This window comes from Lagopus leucura, unplaced genomic scaffold (genome assembly GCF_019238085.1).
Source record: "Lagopus leucura isolate 7727_CA_CO unplaced genomic scaffold, USGS_WTPT01 Super-Scaffold_100014, whole genome shotgun sequence".
NCBI lineage: Eukaryota > Metazoa > Chordata > Aves > Galliformes > Phasianidae > Lagopus > Lagopus leucura.
In genome coordinates, this window is record NW_024962268.1 from 7,490,068 (window position 1) to 7,512,953 (window position 22,886).

At 34.4% G+C, this 22,886-nt stretch overlaps 1 protein-coding gene across 1 annotated transcript in view; it reads right to left on the reverse strand.

The window, feature by feature from the left end:
• IPO11 (importin 11) overlaps positions 1-22,886 on the reverse strand; it is a 75,674-nt gene that overhangs the window by 38,105 nt on the left and 14,683 nt on the right. Inside the window, exons 8-22 of the mRNA XM_042875265.1 lie at positions 20,540-20,672; positions 19,552-19,610; positions 17,461-17,509; positions 15,893-15,963; positions 15,193-15,385; positions 13,539-13,691; positions 13,223-13,266; positions 12,332-12,422; positions 10,861-10,908; positions 10,292-10,397; positions 6,967-7,093; positions 5,899-5,932; positions 5,650-5,690; positions 4,359-4,475; positions 2,257-2,370 (exon numbers count right to left, since the gene is read on the reverse strand). Of these exons, the coding sequence (XP_042731199.1) occupies positions 2,257-2,370; positions 4,359-4,475; positions 5,650-5,690; positions 5,899-5,932; positions 6,967-7,093; positions 10,292-10,397; positions 10,861-10,908; positions 12,332-12,422; positions 13,223-13,266; positions 13,539-13,691; positions 15,193-15,385; positions 15,893-15,963; positions 17,461-17,509; positions 19,552-19,610; positions 20,540-20,672 (1,380 nt within the window). The remainder of the gene's footprint in view (positions 1-2,256; positions 2,371-4,358; positions 4,476-5,649; positions 5,691-5,898; positions 5,933-6,966; positions 7,094-10,291; positions 10,398-10,860; positions 10,909-12,331; positions 12,423-13,222; positions 13,267-13,538; positions 13,692-15,192; positions 15,386-15,892; positions 15,964-17,460; positions 17,510-19,551; positions 19,611-20,539; positions 20,673-22,886) is intronic.

The following is a 22,886-nucleotide window of genomic DNA, read 5'->3' on the forward strand; positions in this document are numbered from 1 at the left end:
CCACAGCTCTCACAAGTAGTGAATGAGTAAATGCCTAAATTACATTAAAGATCAAGAAAGAAATTAATCTTTGGACCTCGGCACAGTTTAAAACTTTTTATACGTTCTGAGAATCAGGAGGAGGACTTATCTTTCTCTTATTGTCAAGCAAAGATTCACAGATTGATAACAAGTTTCTGGTTGTTTTTATCGGGTTGTTTTTTGGTTGGATGATTTTTTGGGGGGAGGCTGGGAATTCAAGGTAACCACTCAAACTGAAACTCATTTTATGGAGATTTGAATTCTTAAATTGGAAACTACCACTGATTTTTTGCAGAATCATTACCTAAGAAAACTAAGCTCATCAGTGAGCTCATGGTGCTTCATGCCATCAATCAAAACATATAGATGGGCTTGGGATCAAGGAATTTAATTGACCATGGATACCACTGCACAGCTAATCTGTGAATGTGAAACATATGCTGTATCTAAGGAAGCTAAGCAGCTAAGACCTTTTTGGTGTGGAGGAGAATGACTGAAGTATGAACACAAGGATGCCTGGCAGGTGGATTACATCAGACAAACTCACCATGGCAAATGTCATGTGCTTACAATGGCAGAAGCAACCACTGGATGGCTGGCAAAAGATCTCATGCCCCATGCTACCACCCAAAACACTACCCTGGATCTTGAAAAGCAAGTCTATAGGCAACTACAGGCAACTGTACACAACAATAGGTAAAACTATGGGGTGGTGAGGTGCTGGAATGGGTTGCCCAGGAGCTTGTGGATGTCCTGTCCCTGGAGATTTTCAAGGCCACAGTGGAAGGCACCCTGGGCAACCTGATCAAATACTTGATCTAGCAGTTAGCAAATCTGCCTGTGCTGGGGTTGCTGCAACTTGATGCTTCTTGAGAGCCCTTCTGACCCAAGTCATTCTATGATTCTGTGAAATACTTAATGTTGTTATATACCAACAACATATTCTGGTAATATTAAGTTTAATACAACTTGCTGACTTGCTGAAAAAGAGATCATCAAAAAACTGCAGGAGAAAAAAAATGGTATGAGAATCGCTATATTCACTTCTCTTCCCAGCATTATTACTTTTTTATTATTGCATCTAGATGTACTTGTTAACAAAGGCAAGGTGATGGTAGTTCCTACTGAAAGACATTTTGATAGGTCTGACTATTCCATTTTAAAACATACTGAAAAAGAGGAGATATTCAAGTATGCTCAAAAATGAAGCTTATGAGCACAGATGAATTCTCAAAAGAAGAAAAAAAGTCTGAAACAGAAATACAATTGTATGTGATACAAATCTACTATATAACAAAGTAGGTTCAAAACTGCTATTATCTCTATTCCATAAAACACAAGCACAAAACATAAGAGAACATAAAATCTGGGAAACTTATGAAGAGATAAGGTATTTTTTCCCACATGCTACATAAAAATAAAAAAATTATATTGGACGAGGTTGTACAGTAAAAAGTCAATGGTAAAAACAAATAGTCAACAATAGAAGGGTTAAAATGCTAAACATACATGTTGACCCATAATTAGTTAATGCCAAAGGAAACTCATAAAGACATTAAGACAAAATGTTAGAATTTAAACAAACATTTGATGATAAGCTGAATTAAAACCCAAATTTTAAAAAGCCACACTATCCATGTAGCTAATCTGTTGGCCTGTGATTTAGAAACTGCTTATTTTCTGCATAAAGTATGCAAAAAGGAATGTCGAATCCCCAAGAGCTGAATGGAACACAATGGGAAAAAGAGATGCACCTCCACTACAGAATCAAGTCTGAACCATATACTCTGTTTAAGAAGAGATTGACAGTCCTAATGCCTTACAGGAAACGAAGGCAGAACGAGCTGTTTGATGGACAATAAAAGAGGTTCAATTGTAAGACTGCAAAAATCAAAATTTCAATCCTCCAGAACACAAGCAAATTTGATTACAGAACTGCATTTCCTGAACAAGCCTCAAGAAGCAAAACAGTTAAATGCTTAACATTAACCATGATTATCTCCATTATTGCAGCACCATGTTTTTATTTTAAGAAAATAACATGCAGCATTTATGAACAACAGCAATATGAACAACATTTAGAAATAGTATTTAAAACCAAAGTATATCTAAACATTACATATTTATTTATATAAACATATATAAAAAAACATGATACATACAAAACACAGGCAACTCTCCATCAGGAGTACTGAAGGAGACATAAGCAATTTTTGTGTGCTTTTGACACCTTACCTGAACAAGATGGATTAAGGTAGTTAGAATGGCACACCGTAACATATTGTGCTCCTCACTCTGCTTCCAAAGGAGAGGTAAATACTGAACCAAACATCCTACATACGGTCGTATCTGAAATTCAGTACACAAACGTGTTTCTTAACATGTGAAACAAGGTCATTAATTTATCCCCAACATTGTTTCTGACATTTAAGAGCTACTTTAGTCATAGTAAAAAATACATCTGCTTTAATTTACTTTCCTCTTCCTAAAACTGTATTCTTTAGTATGCAATTGAGCTGATTTCTGATTGAACAGTGGTTTAAATACACCATCCAATCTATAGCAAACTATTGATAACAATAATGCTTATGTAGAAAACAGGGAACAAACTATAACTTAAGTTGGTAACTGAAGACGTTTCCTTTTCATTATGATACACATCTTTATTACAACACAGTTACTGACCAGATGCAATCTCAGGAAAAAAACAATCCTTTTAGATCTAAATGTGGTTGCAGAGTGCCACTGTACAAGAAACTTTTGAACACACTAGGTGTCCACACTAGGACATTAATCTGAAGCTGTTAAAATATTACATTCACCACCATCATGTTTTTGGAAGAAAAAGGAATTCAGTAAAGAAAAAAATATTCATGAAGTCACCTATTATACATTTTTAATATATTTCTATTCACTCAACATCTGTAAGCGGAATAATTCACAAGTTGAGTTTTGCTTTCAGTATTCTTCTTTGTTTTCTGAATTAAGCATTTTATGATTCCTAAAAACTATGCCTATAACAGTATTTTCATGCTCTGATATAATTAAAGTATTTCATATTCAATACAATAGCTACAAGAGTAACATCAAAATTTAACTGGTTTTATGTATCTGAATTTTTAAATACAGAAACTGTTATATCCTATACACTTTTAAATACAGAAACAATTACATCCTATACACCCAAATCACTTATTTTAAATCCAAGAAGCTTTCAAAAACAGTGAAAAATACGTCTATTCTTGCTTTTTTTCTTTTTGTAAGTGATTCCATACAGATCAAAATTGAGACAAGTATTTGAAAGAAATTATGTATAATTTTTAATGGAAATTACAATAAATGAGTCACTACTTCCCACTCATTTTTTCTTCAATAAGTTAATTATCAATGCCAGCTCCAGGGAGAAACACAGAATCACTGGAGTGCTACATCTACCCTGCGATAAAGACAAAAATGGAAAGGAAATCACCAACGCCACTCCCTCTGAAACAACAGCCACCCGCTAGCTCTTCTCACAGTTAGGATGAAATGACAGTATTTCTTTCAAAAACAATGACTGCAGAATTGCCATCCTTGGAGATTTTCAGAATTCAGCTAGATACAGTCCTGAATAATCTGACATTAATCATGATGTGAGCAAACATTGGATTACATAACGAGCAGACGCTTGTCCTAACTGAAATTTTTCTGCTATGCTCTACAATAACTTAAATTAGAATTAAGTACTATAGAAGACAAATAGATTAACATTAGACTTGTAAAGACACTCCCTCAACTTATTTTTCCCACTTCTCCTATGGCTCATACTATGTACAAAGGCAAGGAAATCTGTCACATTCACTTTTCCTATAATCCTCATCTTTATCCATACCACTGAGAAATTACAAATCGAAATACACTGTCTCTGGGAATGTAAAGCTTTCTATCCCCCAGCATGTCTCCTAATATGCAAAGCTCAATAGAACTATAGATCAGATATAAGACTAGATGATTAGAATAGAAAATAGAAACTACTTCAAAATTGCAAGAACTACATTATAATAAGCAGTAGAATTCATTCTGAACTCCAAAAGCTGAGTCCAGGCCAAACAAAGTTTTAAAAGATTAGTAGTAACTGGGGGAAAAAAAAAAAAAAAAAGAAAGCAATATTAGACAAAAGGAACTAAAAATCAGAAGATGACTAAGTAAATATTACAGGCACCCACCGTAACAGAAACCAGTCCAGTAACTAGTGATATTTTTCTACTAATTTAGTACAAGCTGAAAACTTTTTTAAAAAGTTCTCTGTGGTATTAGTACAAAGCTAATAATGTTTGAAGTCTGGAAAAAAAAAATACCTGTACATTGACTCTTTCATTCACACAAGACAAAACATGAAGAACATGCATTTTCGTGTCACATTCTGTTACTTCCTGAAGAAGCTGAAAGAGCAGTGTAAACATGGATTCCAAATACTATAAGAAAAAGAAAAAATAAAGTATTAGATAATAAAAAATGCAACTGATGATGTGAATTGATAGTATTTCAGTGTGCTTACAATACTAAGACATTTATGAACTATCAAAGACAATGATCAAGTGTGCAAAATGCCATTTTTTCAAAACTGCATAATTAACATTCACAGTTTAAAGAAGATAAAGAAATCAGATACACTGTGCAAATATGTAATCATTGTGAACATGCATCAGTTTGGTGTTTCAGTAAGTGTAAGTACAACATCATAAATAAAATTGCATAAGGCTGAAGATCATCTCTGCAGAAGAAACACAGTTTTGATCAGAGCAAAGGTATGGTCATCCAGTTTTGGGGGTCAACAGGTAAAATTCAGATTTTGAACTGGAAAAGACATCTTAAAATATCAATTTTTTTTGTGAATCTATACCCTAAATCCTGGAATTGGTTGATTGTTTCAAGAGAATTTCAATTAGTACATAATGCAATGAGAATGCAAAGCTAAATTTAAATTATGAAAATAAATCTTTGCTGTATTTATAGCTAGCATTTCACTGTTTACTTAATGCCAGCCATGATAACCGTAATGAACACCAAAATAAGAGAACAACTAGTCTATGATTTTAAGGCATTATTTTAACAACACATCTGTATTTAGTATTGATGTGCAACAGCAGGTTGGAATTGTCTGTTTGAAACAGACATACTTGAAAGTAAGTTAGAGTGGAAAGGGGATGTATTCACTAAAGACAGCATTCATACCAACTCAGTATGAAAAACCTTAGCATCTGATAACACAGGACATATATATATATATATATATATGTATATACACACACATATACACACACATATATATTGATATATATCAAAATATATAACAATAAAAGCAACAACAGGAAATTCTAATCATCACGCAATAGAGAAATTCAGAACTGTCTGACTGAATACTGCACATTAAAAATATTAAGAGCAGCAGTATGAATCTTTACATGTTTTGCCCTATGCAAAGTACAAGTGAATGCATACACATTCAGGCAAATGAAATGGGAAATTACATTGTTTTTCCTGCTTTCCTCCAGAAATCATACAATCACCAAGGTTGGAAAGGACCTCTCAGATCATCAACCATAAATCTACCAGCTCATGAGATTACATTCATATAAATGACCTTACCGGTAAGAACTGCTCAGTTCTGAATTCAAAGTCATCTACGGGTACATAGCCATTAAGGAAAGTAATACATGTTACACATAGATACAACACTCCAATAAGTAAGCATTTAATGGATATGTGACAATAACAAAGTCAAAAAAAAAAAAAAAAAAAAAAAAAAAAGCAGTAAGTTTAAAGCTCACTATTTTTCAGCAACTCTGAATACCTCTGTTAAATGTCTAACCAGTATCTTTGTTAATAAAAGGATATTTAACTTCAGCGTTGTAGCTGTTTCAATACGGACCTGAAAGACAAAGTCAAGACACATCAACCTTATGTCCATTAAACTTTCTGATTCTCAGCACAGTATCTGAAAACCTGTTGCTTTGATAATTCAATTGTCATGCTTGTTCTACAGCCCTGTAGGAGATTAGTTTACTCTGACACGTTTGTTTTTGTTTCAGGATCCTCAACCGTTCATTTTGCAGCACCCAGAGATACTACCTGGATAAATTGCTCGAGCAGAACCATAGAGGTCAAGAAAAAAATAAACAAAATATCTAGCCTGTGACAAAAACTCATATAAAGCGGAAGGAATTTAACTTGGGATTATCTCATGTCTTGCTGTCACACAAAAAGCAAATAGATAAATTCCACAAGTGGCATGTTCTTTCTTGGTGGATATCTTGGAAAGCTCTTGCTTTGAAGTCACATACTTGACAAGGAAATCCATGCTGTTCTGCTGAAGCTGTATGGAATCAAAGAGCTGCTGGACTGCCAATTAGTAGTAATTAAACAACAAGCTAGCTCTGCTTTTCATTTTTAATTGTTCTTGTGGGATTTCTGGTCTTCTTTGCTGGGTAAACATTGGCAGAGTTTAAAACAAACAAACAGGAATGCAGATTGTTAACTTTACATGATGGTAAATGGAAACTCCAGTTTTTATTCAACTGGCTTAGCAATCAATGCTGTTTCCTGTATTTGGCCAGCAGAGAACAGCTACATCAATGCTTAAGAAGTATTTCTGTTTCAACAGTATAACAGAACAACTTTGTTTTATCTACACAAAGTATCTGCAAGTTAATAAATGCCTCCTCACAAGATACTTCACACCTTTGTTTAAAAAAATAAAAACAACACCACAGATTTGCTTCTGACAACAATTTTCCCACAATTATCACCTAGCGAGCATCTTAACATTTGGTTTCATGACTGTTGCCAAAATTCCAGAAATGGGCTCTCCCAGAAGGTAGTGTTATGGAGTTTTACAGAAAGCATGGAATTTACATATCACCAGTGTTTAGATAACAGGTGAAAACATCACTTAGTTACACTTACCACTAAGTCTTGGTCTTGAAGCAAATTACGAATTGCCTCATACAACATAGGCCTCAAGTCTGATTTGAATTTTACTGAAATCCACTGTCCAATCAGCCAAATTACTCGTCGGCGTATTGGTTTATATCTCAAAGTAGAAGGGAAAAAAAAAAAAAAAGTACTCATTAACTCACACTTGCTGTTCTAAAATAATTTGTTATTAAAAGATTTAGTTTTTTAAGACCAATATTTAACTTGCAGACATAAAGAGTTAGGCAAGACAAATCCTACCAAAGGGTTTTAAGTAACAATCTAGTTTGCCTCATTACTTCAATGTATTTTTCATTTTATACAATTCTGGCTTTGTAAGTCATCAAGACAGCAATTTAAACAACTTACTGATTCTTCTTTACGTTGAATAAATCTAATTTATTAAAAATTCCCATAACTATAAAATAATTGATAAAGCACACCTTCAGAGAGTATGGAAGTTGTCAAAGTAGCATAAATGCAGCACTTCATCAGACTGGAACACAAAGCTAATGAGGAATAACATTCTATTTTTTCTTGAGATTTACTGAGTGACCAAAGAAGTAGGAACAATTCCCTACCAAATGCTGCTGAAGCATGTCTTTCAGATGACATAGCCTTCCTGACACCTGTCCTACTATTTATTTAAGCACCTGTGATAAAACAAGTTTCTCCATTCTTGGAATACTCATGCCTGATATGCAACATCATCAAATTCAGATCGTTGAAAAAAAGTATTCCTTTTTTTCCTGGAAAACAGTCTCGGATAGTTTTCTAACCACTATCATTTGAAGAGAAGTTTTAAATAACATTTGACAGCAGTACATAGCTGTCTGCCAATAGCAAGTGTTCTCAACTTTGGTGATACTTTAGCACAGTCCATACCTCCAATATGCATTCTTTATAAACACCCACTCCTTGCGGAATCATAGAATAATTCAGATTGGAAAAGATTTAGCTAGTTACTGACTGCTGTGGTCATAGATGATATCACTATCACTCTCACAACAGCTGGAGATATTCAAAGAAAACAAAACTCAGCAAATCCTCTGGTTACTGCTAGCAGCACCCAGGTTTTCATTCTAAAACTTAAGCTAGCTGGTGATTATCATGATTGCGTAAAATGTGACCATCTGTGGAAGAGCAGATCATACCCTCTAATCTCTTTTATCTGAACTGTTCATCTATTCCTGAAGTTGCCATTAAAGCAGTACTTCTAACATGACCCCTTTTCATTACCTTAGAATCATAAAATCCTTAGAGTTGGAAGGGACCTCTGAAGGCCATCTAGTCCAACTCCCCTGAAATGATCAGGGACACCACAGCTCAGTCAGGTCGCCCAGGGCCTGATCCAGCCTCACCTTGAAAGTCTGCAGGGACAGGGCATCAACCACCTCAATGGGCAACCTGTTCCAGTGCCTTGACACATTCACTGTAAAAGAATTTTTCCTTATATCTAACTTAAATCTATTGTCCTTGGGTTTCAAAAAATTTTTGCACTGCACACGCTGCATGTGTTGCTCAAGCCTTAGCAGTGCTGCTCTCACCATGCATTCACTGAGCAGCTGCAAAACCCCAGGGTAAGAACTGCCTTGGTAGTCTCCAGTTACAATAGCAATAGAAGCTGTTCAAACAAGCAAGGCTTTCAAGTCACAGACTGACATCTACTGCAAGCTCCTGTCCCCATAGGTATTTCACCCTGAGCTATCACAAATGCCACCCAAACAGTATGATGAGTGATGAGGTGTCTTTCCTACTATAAATATAACTAAATCAGCCATTGAGGATTTCTGCCAGTTTTCACTTAGGCTAGGGAATATGGGTAGATGCCATAAATATGCCAAAGCCAGCATGAGCTACAAATACAATTGGCAGCTTTATTCAGAGATAAGTGCTGCTAGAGCACAGCAGCAAAGGATTAAGCATATGTACATTATCTGAATTTTCTCCTGTTCTGATATTCAGCCGAAGCACTATAGCACTTGACCACTGGTGGGCAGTAGAATGAAGCTGCAATCGTATTTTGTGAAGTAAGACTAATGAGAAAAAAAGGAAAATACTAGGAGACACCAAGTAAACAACTGTGGTAATTACTCTACAACTCTAAATCAAGTTTATACAGCCAAATGTAAGTAAATAAAGTGTACTGTAATGGCAAGTGTTTTAATTTTCTTGAGTTTAGCAGCATCTTTCACTGCACATGAAATTCATCTGTGTTTGCCAAGAATATGCTTAGAATTGCCATTTAAAAATAAAAAAGTCAACTAGTAACTCTTATTCCTTGCAGAAAATGACTTAAAATTTGTAGTAGTTCCTGTAGGCATTAGCATATAAATTAGTTCAATATTTCATTTTACCACACATAACAGTTATCTGAATTTTCAAATACAGAAGAAAAATTGAAAGGTTTTCAAAGGACATTAGGGTCACTTTCAATGACTAATGAAAAAAACAAAACCTAATTAATCAGAGTCAAAGGGTGATTTGGAACCCACCTGATAAGACCACGTGTAATAGCATTTACTGTGCTACCTGGCAGAAGTGTGACAGCTTGAGGAATAGGGAGGAACACTTCTAAACAGTTGTTGAGACAGACAGTGATGTCTTTCTATCTCTGCTCTGAGATGCCAAAATTATCTTTCAAAATACCACAAGATAGATACTAAAGGAAAGAGGTACTCATACGAAGGTCATCCAGTTGAAGAGGAATTTGGTAGGAAGCAAAACCCCTAGCAGACAGTCTATATAGTACACTTTACATAGAATCAGCTTTAATTATTCACACATCGAACACAAATCTGCCCTCACTTCCCTATTTTATTTCTGGCAGAATGAACCAAAGAGTGCTACAGATGGCTTATGCTTGAAGAGAACAGAGAGCAACAAAAGAACAAATTGCTACCTTAGCTAAGATATTCACAGAAAAATCACTTCCACAGACTTCAGTGAGACCTGGCTGTTTAAAAGGCTATGGAAACTCAGGAGGCCTAAGTAAGTACTTTTAGAAAAGCAAAATCTGATTGTCCTGAGAAAGCTTAATCAAGTTAAATAGCTGAAAGCGGAAGGCTTATAATGTCTTAATAGAACATGGAAAGTGGACCTGATAACAGCTTAAATATTATTAACAAAAGGCAAGCTTCATAATCACATCAGTGGCTGTTTACCTATTCATATTTCATACTATGGACATTTAACAAGTACGTATCAATACTGATCATTTTTCATGTCTACAATAATGAGACATTATTGTATCTTACCGATTTATATCAAGAATCCATGTTTAAATGAGGAATACATAACAGTTCAAAATATTTACCTGTTATGAGAAACCTGAAGTTCTGCTAGCAGTTGATTTTTAAACCACTGATCGAAATCCACACTATCAAATAGTTCATAAGCAGCCAGTCCAACCGCATTATACACTGGAGAAAATCAATAGTTATGCTTATTGTTTGCTCAAATGTTTCATTTTTCATTATAAATAATGAGGCAAATTAAAAAAAAAATAAATAAATAATCTGACTGAAAAAATGAAAATAAAACTAATGAATATACTCACAAGAACACTATCAAGAACATGGATGTTTTAGCAAAAGGCATGACAGAAGAAAACTTACAGACTGCTGAAAGCAGTTAAAAGCTGTACGGACAATGAAGAATTCATTCTATTAAGAATGGTTCTGTTACAGCCCTCGGACAATTCTTTTGACATAAAATACTTCAATTTCTAAAATGGATAGAACATCTTCATGAACATGTTGCCGTTCACATAACTCGTATCATTACTTCTATTACATGAATAGATCTTCACATAATCTTTAAGAAATCAAGCACATACACAACAGCAGCTCTGTTCCTTCAAAGGTAAAGCAAAATTTAATTTACCAGCATCTTTAATCAGTATAGCACTGGTATCTTCCAAGTTGGTAGTTCCTACAAGACAAATAGTTAAAGAAAAAGGTATAACTAAAACAATGCCAGAAAACTGTTTAAGAGTTTATAATTGAACTAGATATGCTGTAAATTAAGACAGCTTCACTATTTTTAGTTACAATTCAGTATTTCAGTTTTGACATCTTTTTCAGTGAATGTACTGAAATAAAATCCGTTTTCATACTGTACTTCTGACTCATTTTCTCAGAGCTGATCAATTTTAATAGCAACAAAAAGTCAGAAGGTTGTATTTTATGAGCAGACTCAAAATCCACAAACAAGAAAAGACTGTGTCTACCATGTGGTACTACTGCCAGCTGTCATTACCTGGACTTAGCTCCCAAATACTATATACGCATGAGGACATGTTCTTAGTAAAGTAAACATAAGTAAATATTTTCCAAAGTCTTGAGAATTAATATGTCCTAAATACCATATAGTACTTTAGGTCTCAAATAAAAAATATTGGGAAATACTACTAGGGGCAACAGGAGCAAGAAATGCGTGCATGAGTACATCTCTTAGCGTAAAAGCAGCATCTTTAATTCTTGGAAAACAAATTAACTGCCAAACCTTTTGTAATGAGCCTTATACTATTTCCAGCATAGCAAATCATCCAGAAACTTATAGACATAAGATACGTAAGAAGAGATTCTGGATGTGAAGTCAGAAATTCTTATTTTCTGAGTGTGATTTCTATTTAATAGTAGGTACTGATCCACTCCGTAAAGTTCAAACGCAAAACAATATAATAAATAAAGTACAGTGCAACCTTACAAAACCTAGTCCAAAATGATTGGAGAAAAAGTGATAGACTTATAATCTCCCATGGCCACTATAAATGGTATTAAAAAAAAAAACAAACTTGAATCTTTTCTCAGTATTCTCTTAATACGAAGACTTCAGATACTGTATAAAAAAAGGCTGAGCATTTAGAGTAAGTTCTTCAGAACTAGAAAGTATTCTTGACTCTCCAAAAACAAGCATAATTTGAGCTTTCATTTTAAAAGGTTTATTTTTCCCTAACTTCTGCATAAACACAGCAGAACACAAACACAAAATAACATAAAGCCCTGCAAGATTGAAAAGTTCCCTGTTAAAAACAACTTTCATTAAACTTGTTGATCGATCATTCTCAAGAAAGTCTGAAAGCTCACAGCAATAGAAATGCTCCAAATTTTGTCAGCCATCTAGAATTACCTCTACCTAACCTGCATTTTCCTTACACCAAGTTTAGCAATCTTAAAATACTAACATGTTTTCAAAAATACCACATGAATGCACTCACATTCACTCACCACATCCGATATCAGAAGGTAAAACTGTTTCATACAAACGTTTCACAGAAATTTCAGTTCATAAACTGTTTATAAAAGGCAGAGAATGCTACATTTTGTGTTCCTGTATGTTTTAAACAACTTACCTTGCAGACTGTGAACCATTTCTAAAAGTACAGGAGTAAGAGTCTGATTATATTCATGGAAAATATCAATAAAAAGAACTTCCGTACATGGCTGAAAAATTGAAAGAATCTGTTTCAGAATCAAATAAGGGCAATTAAAATGTATTTTAGGCTAAATTTCACATGTGCCAAATATCTTACACCACAGCCCATAATTTAAAATGTAATATACCATTTCATATTATATAGTATATAAGATTTTGATGAAAGTGTCTATATTAGCAAGCTCTGTGGTACAAGAGTGGATTGGTGGAGTGAAACAGCAAGAATTGAGAAGCCAGCAACTGTAAATATTTCAGTTTTTCACTAGTTTTTTTTTGTTTTTAAATTATTTCTGGTCCAATCAATTGATATGATTGCATACTTGCATTTTGGAAGACACTAGATGTGCAGGGTTGTTTTTTCTAGTTTTAATCTGAAAGTATCCCAGCAAATAAGCTGAGTTCTCTTTGCAAAGCAAAGCATAGCATAGATAACAGAGATTTACTCCAAAAGCACACTAGAATCTGAACTAAAAGGTACAGATGCATCTGAAACATTCTTCATTCATCACATCTGACAAAGCCAGTTTAAACAAGAGAACACTTATACGGGATTTAATAACCACCACATAGTACACAATGCAAATGCTGAAGCAAATTCCATGCTCAAACATGGGAAAAAAGTCCATAGCTTCCAGTACATTTTAGAATGTTTCAATACTGGTAAACACACGAAGTTAAATTTATACTAATTCAAATGAAATTTTAATTTATTTTTTTAAGTGTAAGCTTATCTGTCCAAGTATCATCTCTCTTAGGTAAAAGTGCACTCATAGATGTCAAATGCTTTATTTCAAATTGAAACACTCACTCTGAGACTGTACTTCCAAGAGTCTCCTCCTGTCTCTTCTACAGCTATTATTTCACAAAGAAAAGAAGAAAGCGTTATTTCAATTCAATTGTGGTTCAATTAAACTTTAGTATTTAGATATGCAAATTTGTAATATGTCACAGACAACTGAGAAATCTCATATTATGGAAACATTATGGATGAAGCATTTGTCTATGTAAGACGGTAAAAAAAAAAAAAACAACAAACAAAGGTAATTTCTAGAGGCAATGTGCATATGAAACTCTTACACCAGTATCCAAATAAACTACAGCCAACTACACAACGTATTTCTTACTGAAGCCTTCTGGGTCTTCTTCCCACATTGTTAATTCTTCCTCTGTCAGCAGAAAATAGTGAGTGACTAGTCTCCTACATATCTCCATTAGTGTTGGATATGTGAAAAACGCTGTCTTTATCTTATGTGCTTCAAGAGTTTCAGGACTGCTATCTGAAATGAAATGTATAAAACTCCAGATTACAGTTAAATGGCTTACTGATCAAACAGTACTAGAAAGAAAATAACAGATAAGAAATTCTCATTTAAAAAAAAAAGGCTATTTTCATGGCAGATCTTCATTAACAGGTTTTTGATTTGGTTTTCTTTTATAGCAAGTTAAACTCCTAAATTCATTTAAGAGTTCTCAAGCAGAACTATCAGACTGAATTGTGTTGCAACGCTTTTCAGCTACTACTTCTATGATAAACAGTTTTGCTGTTGCTCTCATATTATTCTTTTACATATAGCATTGCTGAAGAAATCAATTAAGACACACAGATTTCAAATAGTTTCATTTATAGCTATTTAGAAAGCATATCCAAATATAACCTTAAAAATCTAGAGTGGTGTTTTTTGGGTATTTTGTGCTTTTTTTTTTTTCTTTCTAGTGCGTATTTTTTGGTAAGGAGTTAACTCTGCTTATAAGAAGTAGCAATAAATACAAATATTGCATGCTGCACAGCCAACGCAGTTACAGAAAGTAGCAATAAAAATACTGCTTACTATACAACCAGCATATACACTATATGTCAGTCAGAACTTAAGAAAAATGATTTTTCTGTATTGCATTTTTTTTTAAAATCATAGAATTGTCAAAACGTCAAGTGCTACAGCTTTTATTAGAATATACTGTGTTCTTCATGCCTCAGGTGACTACACCTCTATTTCAAAAATTCAAATGCAACTTTGATTATTAATAGAAATTTCTACTTGCAAAAACTGGATTTTAGAACACTTCTGTGAATTATGGAATAATACTGAAGTACACGAGTAGTTAAATACATCAACATTTTGAAGAACTTTAGATGTTTGGCATGTATAGTCCTTCTGACAATACAACACTCATGAAACCTCCTTCTACAATTGGAAAGAGAATCCTAAATGCTTTTTAATTTTGGGCAAGTGTCAAACTACTATGGAATTTTTTAAAAATAAGAATATTGTTCAATGCTAAAGAGAACTATTTTTCATTATCCATTTACAGAGGTATGTATGTAGGGTGCAACAGTCCTACAGAAATAGAAAATAAACTTTTGTTTTCCACTGCATCCCATAAATTCAATGTTTTCTTGTATTTCAGTGTTTCAGTATTTGGTCTTGCAATTAACTAATAATTTCATTAAACTTTTCTCAAGTTAAAGATGCATTAAACTATTTGATGAAAATTGCCAAATTCCATGCCTTCACACTTCTAAAAATGACTTCCATAAAAACTAAGACAATTAAAGGAAAGACATTAGCATTCCTCATAATTTGAAATGACTTCTGCAAGTCAATGCCCATATACTTTTAACTATCAAAATAAGAATTACCAGTACAGAGACAGAAGCACTAACTACTAAGTATTGAAGCATCATGTATTTCAAAAGAATGCCTTGAAGGAAATTAGGAGCTGGCAACTACCAGCAAAATATTCAAGATAAAAAATGGTTTTAGCAAATAGCAGCAGTACCTTCAATATATTTGGATGGCTTGTAAGCATAGTTTTTTACAATCATCTTGATGAGATTCATGCACTGTACAATAAAGCGCTCAAATACAACTCCTTCACCAGCCTCTGTGAAAACATAGCTCACAGCAAACTCCAATGACCTCTGAATTAAAGGTGTAAATGAAAAAGGATGTTGATCCAGGAAGTCCAAAAGCTGAAATGAAGCAAGTAGAGGAGAAAAAAGAAAAATCAAATGACTTTTTTGCAGGTTCCATAATAAATGCCTTCATACACTATCAAAAAACAAGGTGGGTTTTTCTCGCTCATTTGTATGAAGTTATAGAAAATCTAAATTAGGTACAGATCAGTATTTACAGTTAATGAAGAGTTAATTTCTCCATTAAGTTCTTGATTCATATTCAAGATGATCATTTTGTTTAAGAAAAACAATACTTGTTATCAACTAGCCCAGCTTGCGAGCAACACGGTTTATAAAACATACCTGACACATTTAAAACCCATTCATTAAATACAACAGATTCAAGACTGGCAGATACATTTCTGAAAAAAAATAAAGAGAAGGGTACTTTATAACAAAGAATTTGCAGTACCCTGCCTTTCTTTAAGAGATCTGTGACCTACTGGTTTTAAGAAACAGACATAACTGGAAAGGGACTTCTACTACTGAAATGGTTATTCAGCAACCAGAAAATTTACTTACCACTTTAGTGAACAGAATTATAGTCTTCTCTAGACGATCTCTGCATACATTTCCTGTCCGTATATTTCTACCTGATAAATCAGATATTTAACACAATCATTTTTTCAGGCTCATTTATTTCTGGGTAACTACATTTCAAGACATTAATAATGGAGAACAACTTGTTTTATTCGTAGTTCAGGGATTATAGAAGCCAGAGAGAAGTCTATAGCAGAATAAGCTCAAAGTTATAAACAGAAAGTTATGAGTATGAAAAAAGAGTTATTTAATCATTCCTCAGTAGCAGAGAAATTCACTGTAACTGATCTGAACAAAACGTAGTTCACAGAAAAAGCTCAAAGACAAAATAAAACACAAGCAAAATGCTAGTACAGACAAGGAGTAAAAAAAACATACAAAAGATTAAAATGTCCCCGTACAAAGAATATACTACATCCTTATTAGTTTTGCCCATATACACGGAAGACACAGCTTTTATAAAAAACAGAAAAGAGCTATACAGAGGGCACACAAGCAAAAAAAAGGAGATATAATAAACTCTAATTTAATTTAGATAGTTCTGCTTGCTTGCTTTTGTAAGGCAGCTTACTGATAAGAAAGTGGAAATAATAAACTTCAGTTTACTCTGAACACTTGAATACTCTACGATCTAAAGAACTATGAAAATTATCAAGTTTCAGATGGGATGGTCTTAAAGTCACTTAATACTTGGAGACTAGCCAAAAATCAAAGGGCCGGAAAGAATATGACTATCGTACAGCAGAAGCAGCAAATAGCTGAATGCAGAAGCATTTGTATTTTAGAAGAGCGAACAGAAATTTTACTCCGGCATCAAACACAGCGGCAGTTTCCGTAAGCTTTCCTAGAAGCAAAGCTCAGAATTCAGACCAGCGCCTCTTATCTAAGTACAGGCTCCTGAGCTAAGTACTTTCATTTGAATAAAAAAACCTATTTCTATTCAATCTCTGAAATAAATTTGCTGAATCCTAAAAGAATGTCCTAACAAGTTTCACATGAATTAAAAGCTTACACTGTGGACAAACAGTGCTGAATGCTGCTAGCTTAAACCACAACTGCATGCATCTGGTAATTTCCTTACAGAAGTAACACTAGCCAGCTATGCTCATGCTTCTGTTGACTGTGTTAACTTGTGGTTGTCTGCTCTGTCACATATAAAATGCACATAGCTAAATGTGGTCTTTATTTCCCATCTGCTAATTGCGAAAATACATGGCAGAGTCCAGGAAATATGAAAAGCATAAAACTCTCCCAAATAACAAGAGAATTGAAGATTACCTGAATTTTAGTAGCATCTATGCATTTTAACATTTCTATCTTGTCATTCCATCACTTACAATATTTTTTTTTTTTCTCTCCAAAATAGGCATTATAACAGGTACAGTTTTTGGTGGAACAAAATTTATACTGACATCTTTCCAGTGCCATTTCAAAACTATTTAAAGTATTAGTTCACCAGTTACAAAAATATGTTTTTGATATAACTGCACTATTCTTATATCCAAATTCCAGTATTTAACTAACAGAGGCACAAGCATTAAGACACTTACTACACTCCAGAAACTGTTTTAGCCGTTCGAACAGTGCATGTAGAAAACCCTGAAAAATATAAAAGTGTATGTTTAAAGATTAAGCTTATTTTGTAGTATAATGAGAAGAAAGTTAGTAAAACTGAAGTCAGTTCAGACATGTTACCAGCTCAGACATCTCCTGATCATTTTTAATTAAGTAATTAATTACAGTGGACAAGTAATTTCCCCATGAAACACATAATTAGGTAGCTATCAAACTGCATCTAAACTGGCCTTGCTAGTACCACATAAGCAGCAAATGTGTATGCAAAAACATAGACATATGCTTTACAATCTTTCCTCTTGAACACAGCATCTAATTGGATGCATACAACTGCGCCTCAACTCCTGAGTGCTTTTCAGCAGTGGACAGGATAAGGAAAAAGTTTGGGTTTCTTCTCTCTCTCTCTTTTTTTTTTTTTTTTTTTTTTCCCTTCCCCTTTCCATAGATGGGCTGCGTACCACAACCGTTCATCTTGTAAGCAGAAAATACCAATCATGGACAAATATGACATTACATTCATCATTAAGAGAGGACATTCTTCAAATCAGACATGCCCAACCCATGGGCCAACACAGCCTGGCCCAGCCGGCACTGCAGCCCACCCTACCCCACACCAGTTCCTCCCACTGACTGGCCCAGTTCCAGGCACATACCCACACTGCCCCCCAGCAGCCAAACAGCAGCATGTAATGAGTGCTGTCTAAGCTGCAGCCAGAACATGGGCAGGGTGCAGCACAGTGCTAGCTCGAGTTACAGCAAATCAATGTGTGCATTTCGATTCATTGGCTGAACACAGTCCTGTGAACAGCAAAAAAAAAAAAAAAAAAAAAAGCAGCTGCATTTTCTGTTTTGATAAAGGAATTTAAAGGAACAGATTTCAAGAACGTAAAAAAAAAGATAATAATATCTTTTTTTGGCAATTTGCAACTCTGTTTTCAGGCAAATATACGTAAATATACAAACTGGGTATTTTCAAACGAAGCGTACAAGGTTGCAGCCAGACATTCAACTTAAAAATCTGACTGTCTCTCTCTACTTTTATAAGCCCACTCTTACAGGAGAAAAAAATAAAAACATTCCTCTCTCTACAGTCAGCCTTATTCATATCATTGCTTTTTGGCAGCACATTCACTGGTGAACAACTGTTTTCAAGGCTGAAGTACAGGAGTAACATTTTACCCAAAATCTCTGACAAACAGCTTGAGAGCTCACTAAGAAGTGCAGCCACTGCCATCAAACCAGGGACTGATGCGTTCATTTCACAAAAACAAGGCCACGTGTCCCACTACTTCTGGGTTTTTGTTGTACATATTTTGTTTTCATAAAAAAGTATTAAAGATTAAGATAAGTTTTGTTACTAATACACATGACTGATATAATATTTTATGATGGCTGCTCCGAAAGTAATGCCTGCTATTTTGATATACTGGCCCAAGGTATCGAAGGTGGATGCTGGTGGTATGACAGTTGAGGATGAACCTTCCTGTCAATATTTCATTATAATGTGAAGCCATGAAACAGATGGCAGCAGAGGGGCAGTCTGACAAAATGGTGTCTGATGTGTAAGCGTAAGGAAGAAAGAGAAGTGTATCACTGGATTCCATCATGTGGAAAAATGGCACCCACTGACATTCACCGACACTGAACATTGATTCAGACTAACTGCACAGTGGACGTGAGCACAGTGAGGCACTGCGTGGTGTGTTTCAGCAGCAGCAGCAACAGCGGGTCACCTTCACTGCTGCAGACTGTTACAAGCACACCATGTAAGCTCTTGTTCATCACAGCAAAAAATACATAGCTGATAGATGACAAGATTGAAAACTAAGTTTTACAGCTGAGATTTTGCTCTACCAAACAGTGTTACTATATTCAATCTGTTGTAGTTTCCATGGAAATAAATAGGAGGCATTACTTTCAGAGCAAACTTGGTGTTATGCACCCCAAGACAATTTCTGTTTGCTCAGCACAGCCATGCATAAAACAACCTTTAAATATGCTCTAAAAGGTGAAACAATAACTGAAGATTTCTAATGTAAGTATAGAAACAGTTGAATGCTCCTTACCATCACCTCTACACTTCGATGAGGTTCTACAAATCCATGGACTGTTAGTTTACGAAGCACTAGAGAAAAAGAAATTACTGGGTAGATATTTCTCAGTCCTTGCTCCAAGAGATTTCATAACATGCCTAGTTGCTGTGTGTTTCTTCCAATTCTCCAAATAAAAGATCAATTTTGGGTTTTCAGATGGTCCTACTATACATACCATGATGATAATCTTACTGAATTATTTTAAAATTCAATATATGACATGAAAACTAATTAAGAAAACACTATGTTACTGAATCATCGAGAAGAATTCTGCAGAAGTTTTACATATTCACCCATTAAGGAGCTGGTTTTACAAAAGGAGTAAGTCAGATATGGCCCACAAATCACCTTATTAAGTTTTTTCAGGCTTTTTACTGCCAGAAACCCAAAGCAGCCCTATGCCACAACTTCTGAAATGTCTGAAAACTGTTATCAACCACACTGCAGGTATGCACACAAATATTTTATTTCCTCAGTGTGACAAAGTACAGTACAAACACACATTCATTTCACTGATAAATTCTTGAGCATCAGTCTAAACTGATCTAAAAATCTAAACTGACTGATATGGCTATATCTCTTCACTGATCGTAAGATGAACTTAACACAAACTTATTGATCAGCTTCCTCAGTTATGTGCTTAAAATAAGACAGACAGATGCAAACCTGCATTATAACACACACACAAATGCTTCTTGTCATGCCCCTCTCTTTCTCATCTCTTAAACATTGACTTCTTCCCACAAGTATATCACAACAGTGCATATAGAGGAACAAAGGTACTTTATTCTTTTTCCAATGCACCATCTTCACCCTGCCTTGCTAAAGGCATGCCAAAAGAGGCCTGTTTACTCAATAGGCATGGATTTGTGACATATTGTTAAGACTCTTTACCAGAGAAGTCTTGATCATTTGAAGCGAATTGTATCATAACATATTTAATATAATTTGATATTATTACCTTTCAATGACAACAAGGTTCTTTCTAATGAATTTGAGGCAGCAGCTTCGTTCCCTGTGCAAGCCTGTTGTAGGAAAGTATCTGTATGATGATTCCACAAGGAACATGCAAAGCTATAGATTCCAGATGCAAGCTGAAAAAGAAAGATCAACAATGTATGTAATTTTCCAAATCTACCTACTATGATAAATTTGTAAATTTTAAAGGCCAATTTAGGCTTAAATTATTACTCTACCTTCTTGTATAATATGGACAACAGTGTCTCACTCACTGCTTTGCTGTACCGAGTTGTACAGAAGATGTTTTCCAAACTTCTTGTTTGGAAAAAACTTCTTGTCTTATCTCAAATATATTATGACAGATTCAGCTGCTTCCCAGGCTACCTGTTCTGTGACTCTACCACTTTAAAGGCAACTATATAATCCCCCTTTCTTAATTGATTTTCACTGATTCTAGCTATAGAATAGGCTTCAAAAGCTCAAATCTCTCCTGATTGCCTCCTCTCACTAGAATTAAACAATTTGTCTCACGGCATCGCTAACATGTGAATCAGCTTACTCTGGGAATACAGGTAGGACTGACATGTATGTATCTAATCAAGTTGTATTGATTGATGCCTCCACAAACTAATTTCTATGATAGCTCTGAACTCTGACTTCTACTCACACAATTTAAAATATAGCATGACTGACAGTATTTAAAACAATAACTGCTTTATTAACAATAGCTGGGGAAAGAGAATCACAAATACCTTCACCACCCATTAGGAGGACCCATCACATTTTTTTACATTTGAAATCATTTAAATATCTATTAGATATTGCAATAAAGCAAATTATAAAGATCTAGTCACAGGGCTAGACTGCCTTAAATTTACTTAGTCAATGAAGTAGGAAAAGATTGATGGTGGTAGTAATGAAAGAAGAACAACCATCAAGTATTATCATACGTGAAAACTGCTCAAGATGAAAAGTAATGGTAAAATCAAAGATGGAAGACTTGTTCAGTGTTAAATCTCATAGGCTGCCAATGACCATGAGGATTTGTATTGAAGTTTCCTATTCTGGACCATACTTCAAATAGTTGTCAATCTCTAAAGCATCAAAGAAGTAAGACAGAAGTTGTGCAGAACTTCGCACTTCCATGATTAAAAAAAAAAAAAAAGTAATTTCTGGAAAACATAGGAGTACCTGGTATCAAATTTACTTCCTGTTCGTTCATTCGAATATCTTCCATCAAGCTGCAGTTTCTACAATTTTTTTGTTTTGCTTTTTTTCAAAGAATCATGATAGCAGGTAGAAAATATAAATATTTTTAAAGCAAAAAAATTAAATTGTAGGGAATGATATTGCTATGTGTCTTCATGGAAATAATACTGCCGCTTCTACTACTTCAGGTCTTCATGTATTACTGTTCCATACTGTTCTCAAAATACAAAAGATCAGATGTGGCAAACACTACATGTTACGTTCATTGAAGACTGCTTTCCAGAAATTAAAAAAAATTGTTGCATAGAAGAAAACGATCATATGAGTTTGTTCAATAGCTGAAACCATCAAAGAGGATATGATCACAAATACAAGAGCTCTATTAACATCATCCTTACTGCTCCTTTAATTCCGAAGTTTAAGGAGTTCAAGAAATTTGAAACAGAAAATAAAATGAGTGAAGAATTGTCAAAAATACCCAAGCTAGCTGTACTAGGAGATAGTCTTTGAAAGCCTGCTCCTTTCCTATGACAAAAAAAAAAACAACACCACAACGAAACAGTAAGTGAAATGTGACAATTTGTTATTTTTCTTTAAAAGTGCAGAGAAATATTAGAAAGGTAAAATGTCCCCTAAGATTATGAATATTTAAAAGTAAGAATTAGGATGAAAAACACTGTTCTCTTTCTACTACACATATTCTGAAGTGCAGTCACTAAAAAATTGGAAAAATGCTTAAAAGCTCTGTTATTTGTCATGAGAAAAGCTCCACTGTCCAAGAGAAGTGAAATGCCACTTAAGAGATGTGAATTCCCTTTACCAGGAGACAGAAGAAGCAAACCTCAAAGTCTGCTGTTTCTAAAATAAATTAAAAAAAACCTTATATGTCAATAATATCATAGCATCACATGCTTAAAAAATTGTCTTTTTCCACTTGACATTCAAAAAGCTGTGGATATATACAGTTCAGATTAAGGCGTTTTTGGTATTTTTTCCTCCACTGTGTACAACACAGTGAAACTGATGTTTAATTTGCTACATCTAGTTAATTACATCACATCACTGGCTAACTCCAGATTGGACTGCAAATACAGCCAAAGACAAATTTGCATTCTAAGCAGCAGACTCTCACAATGGAA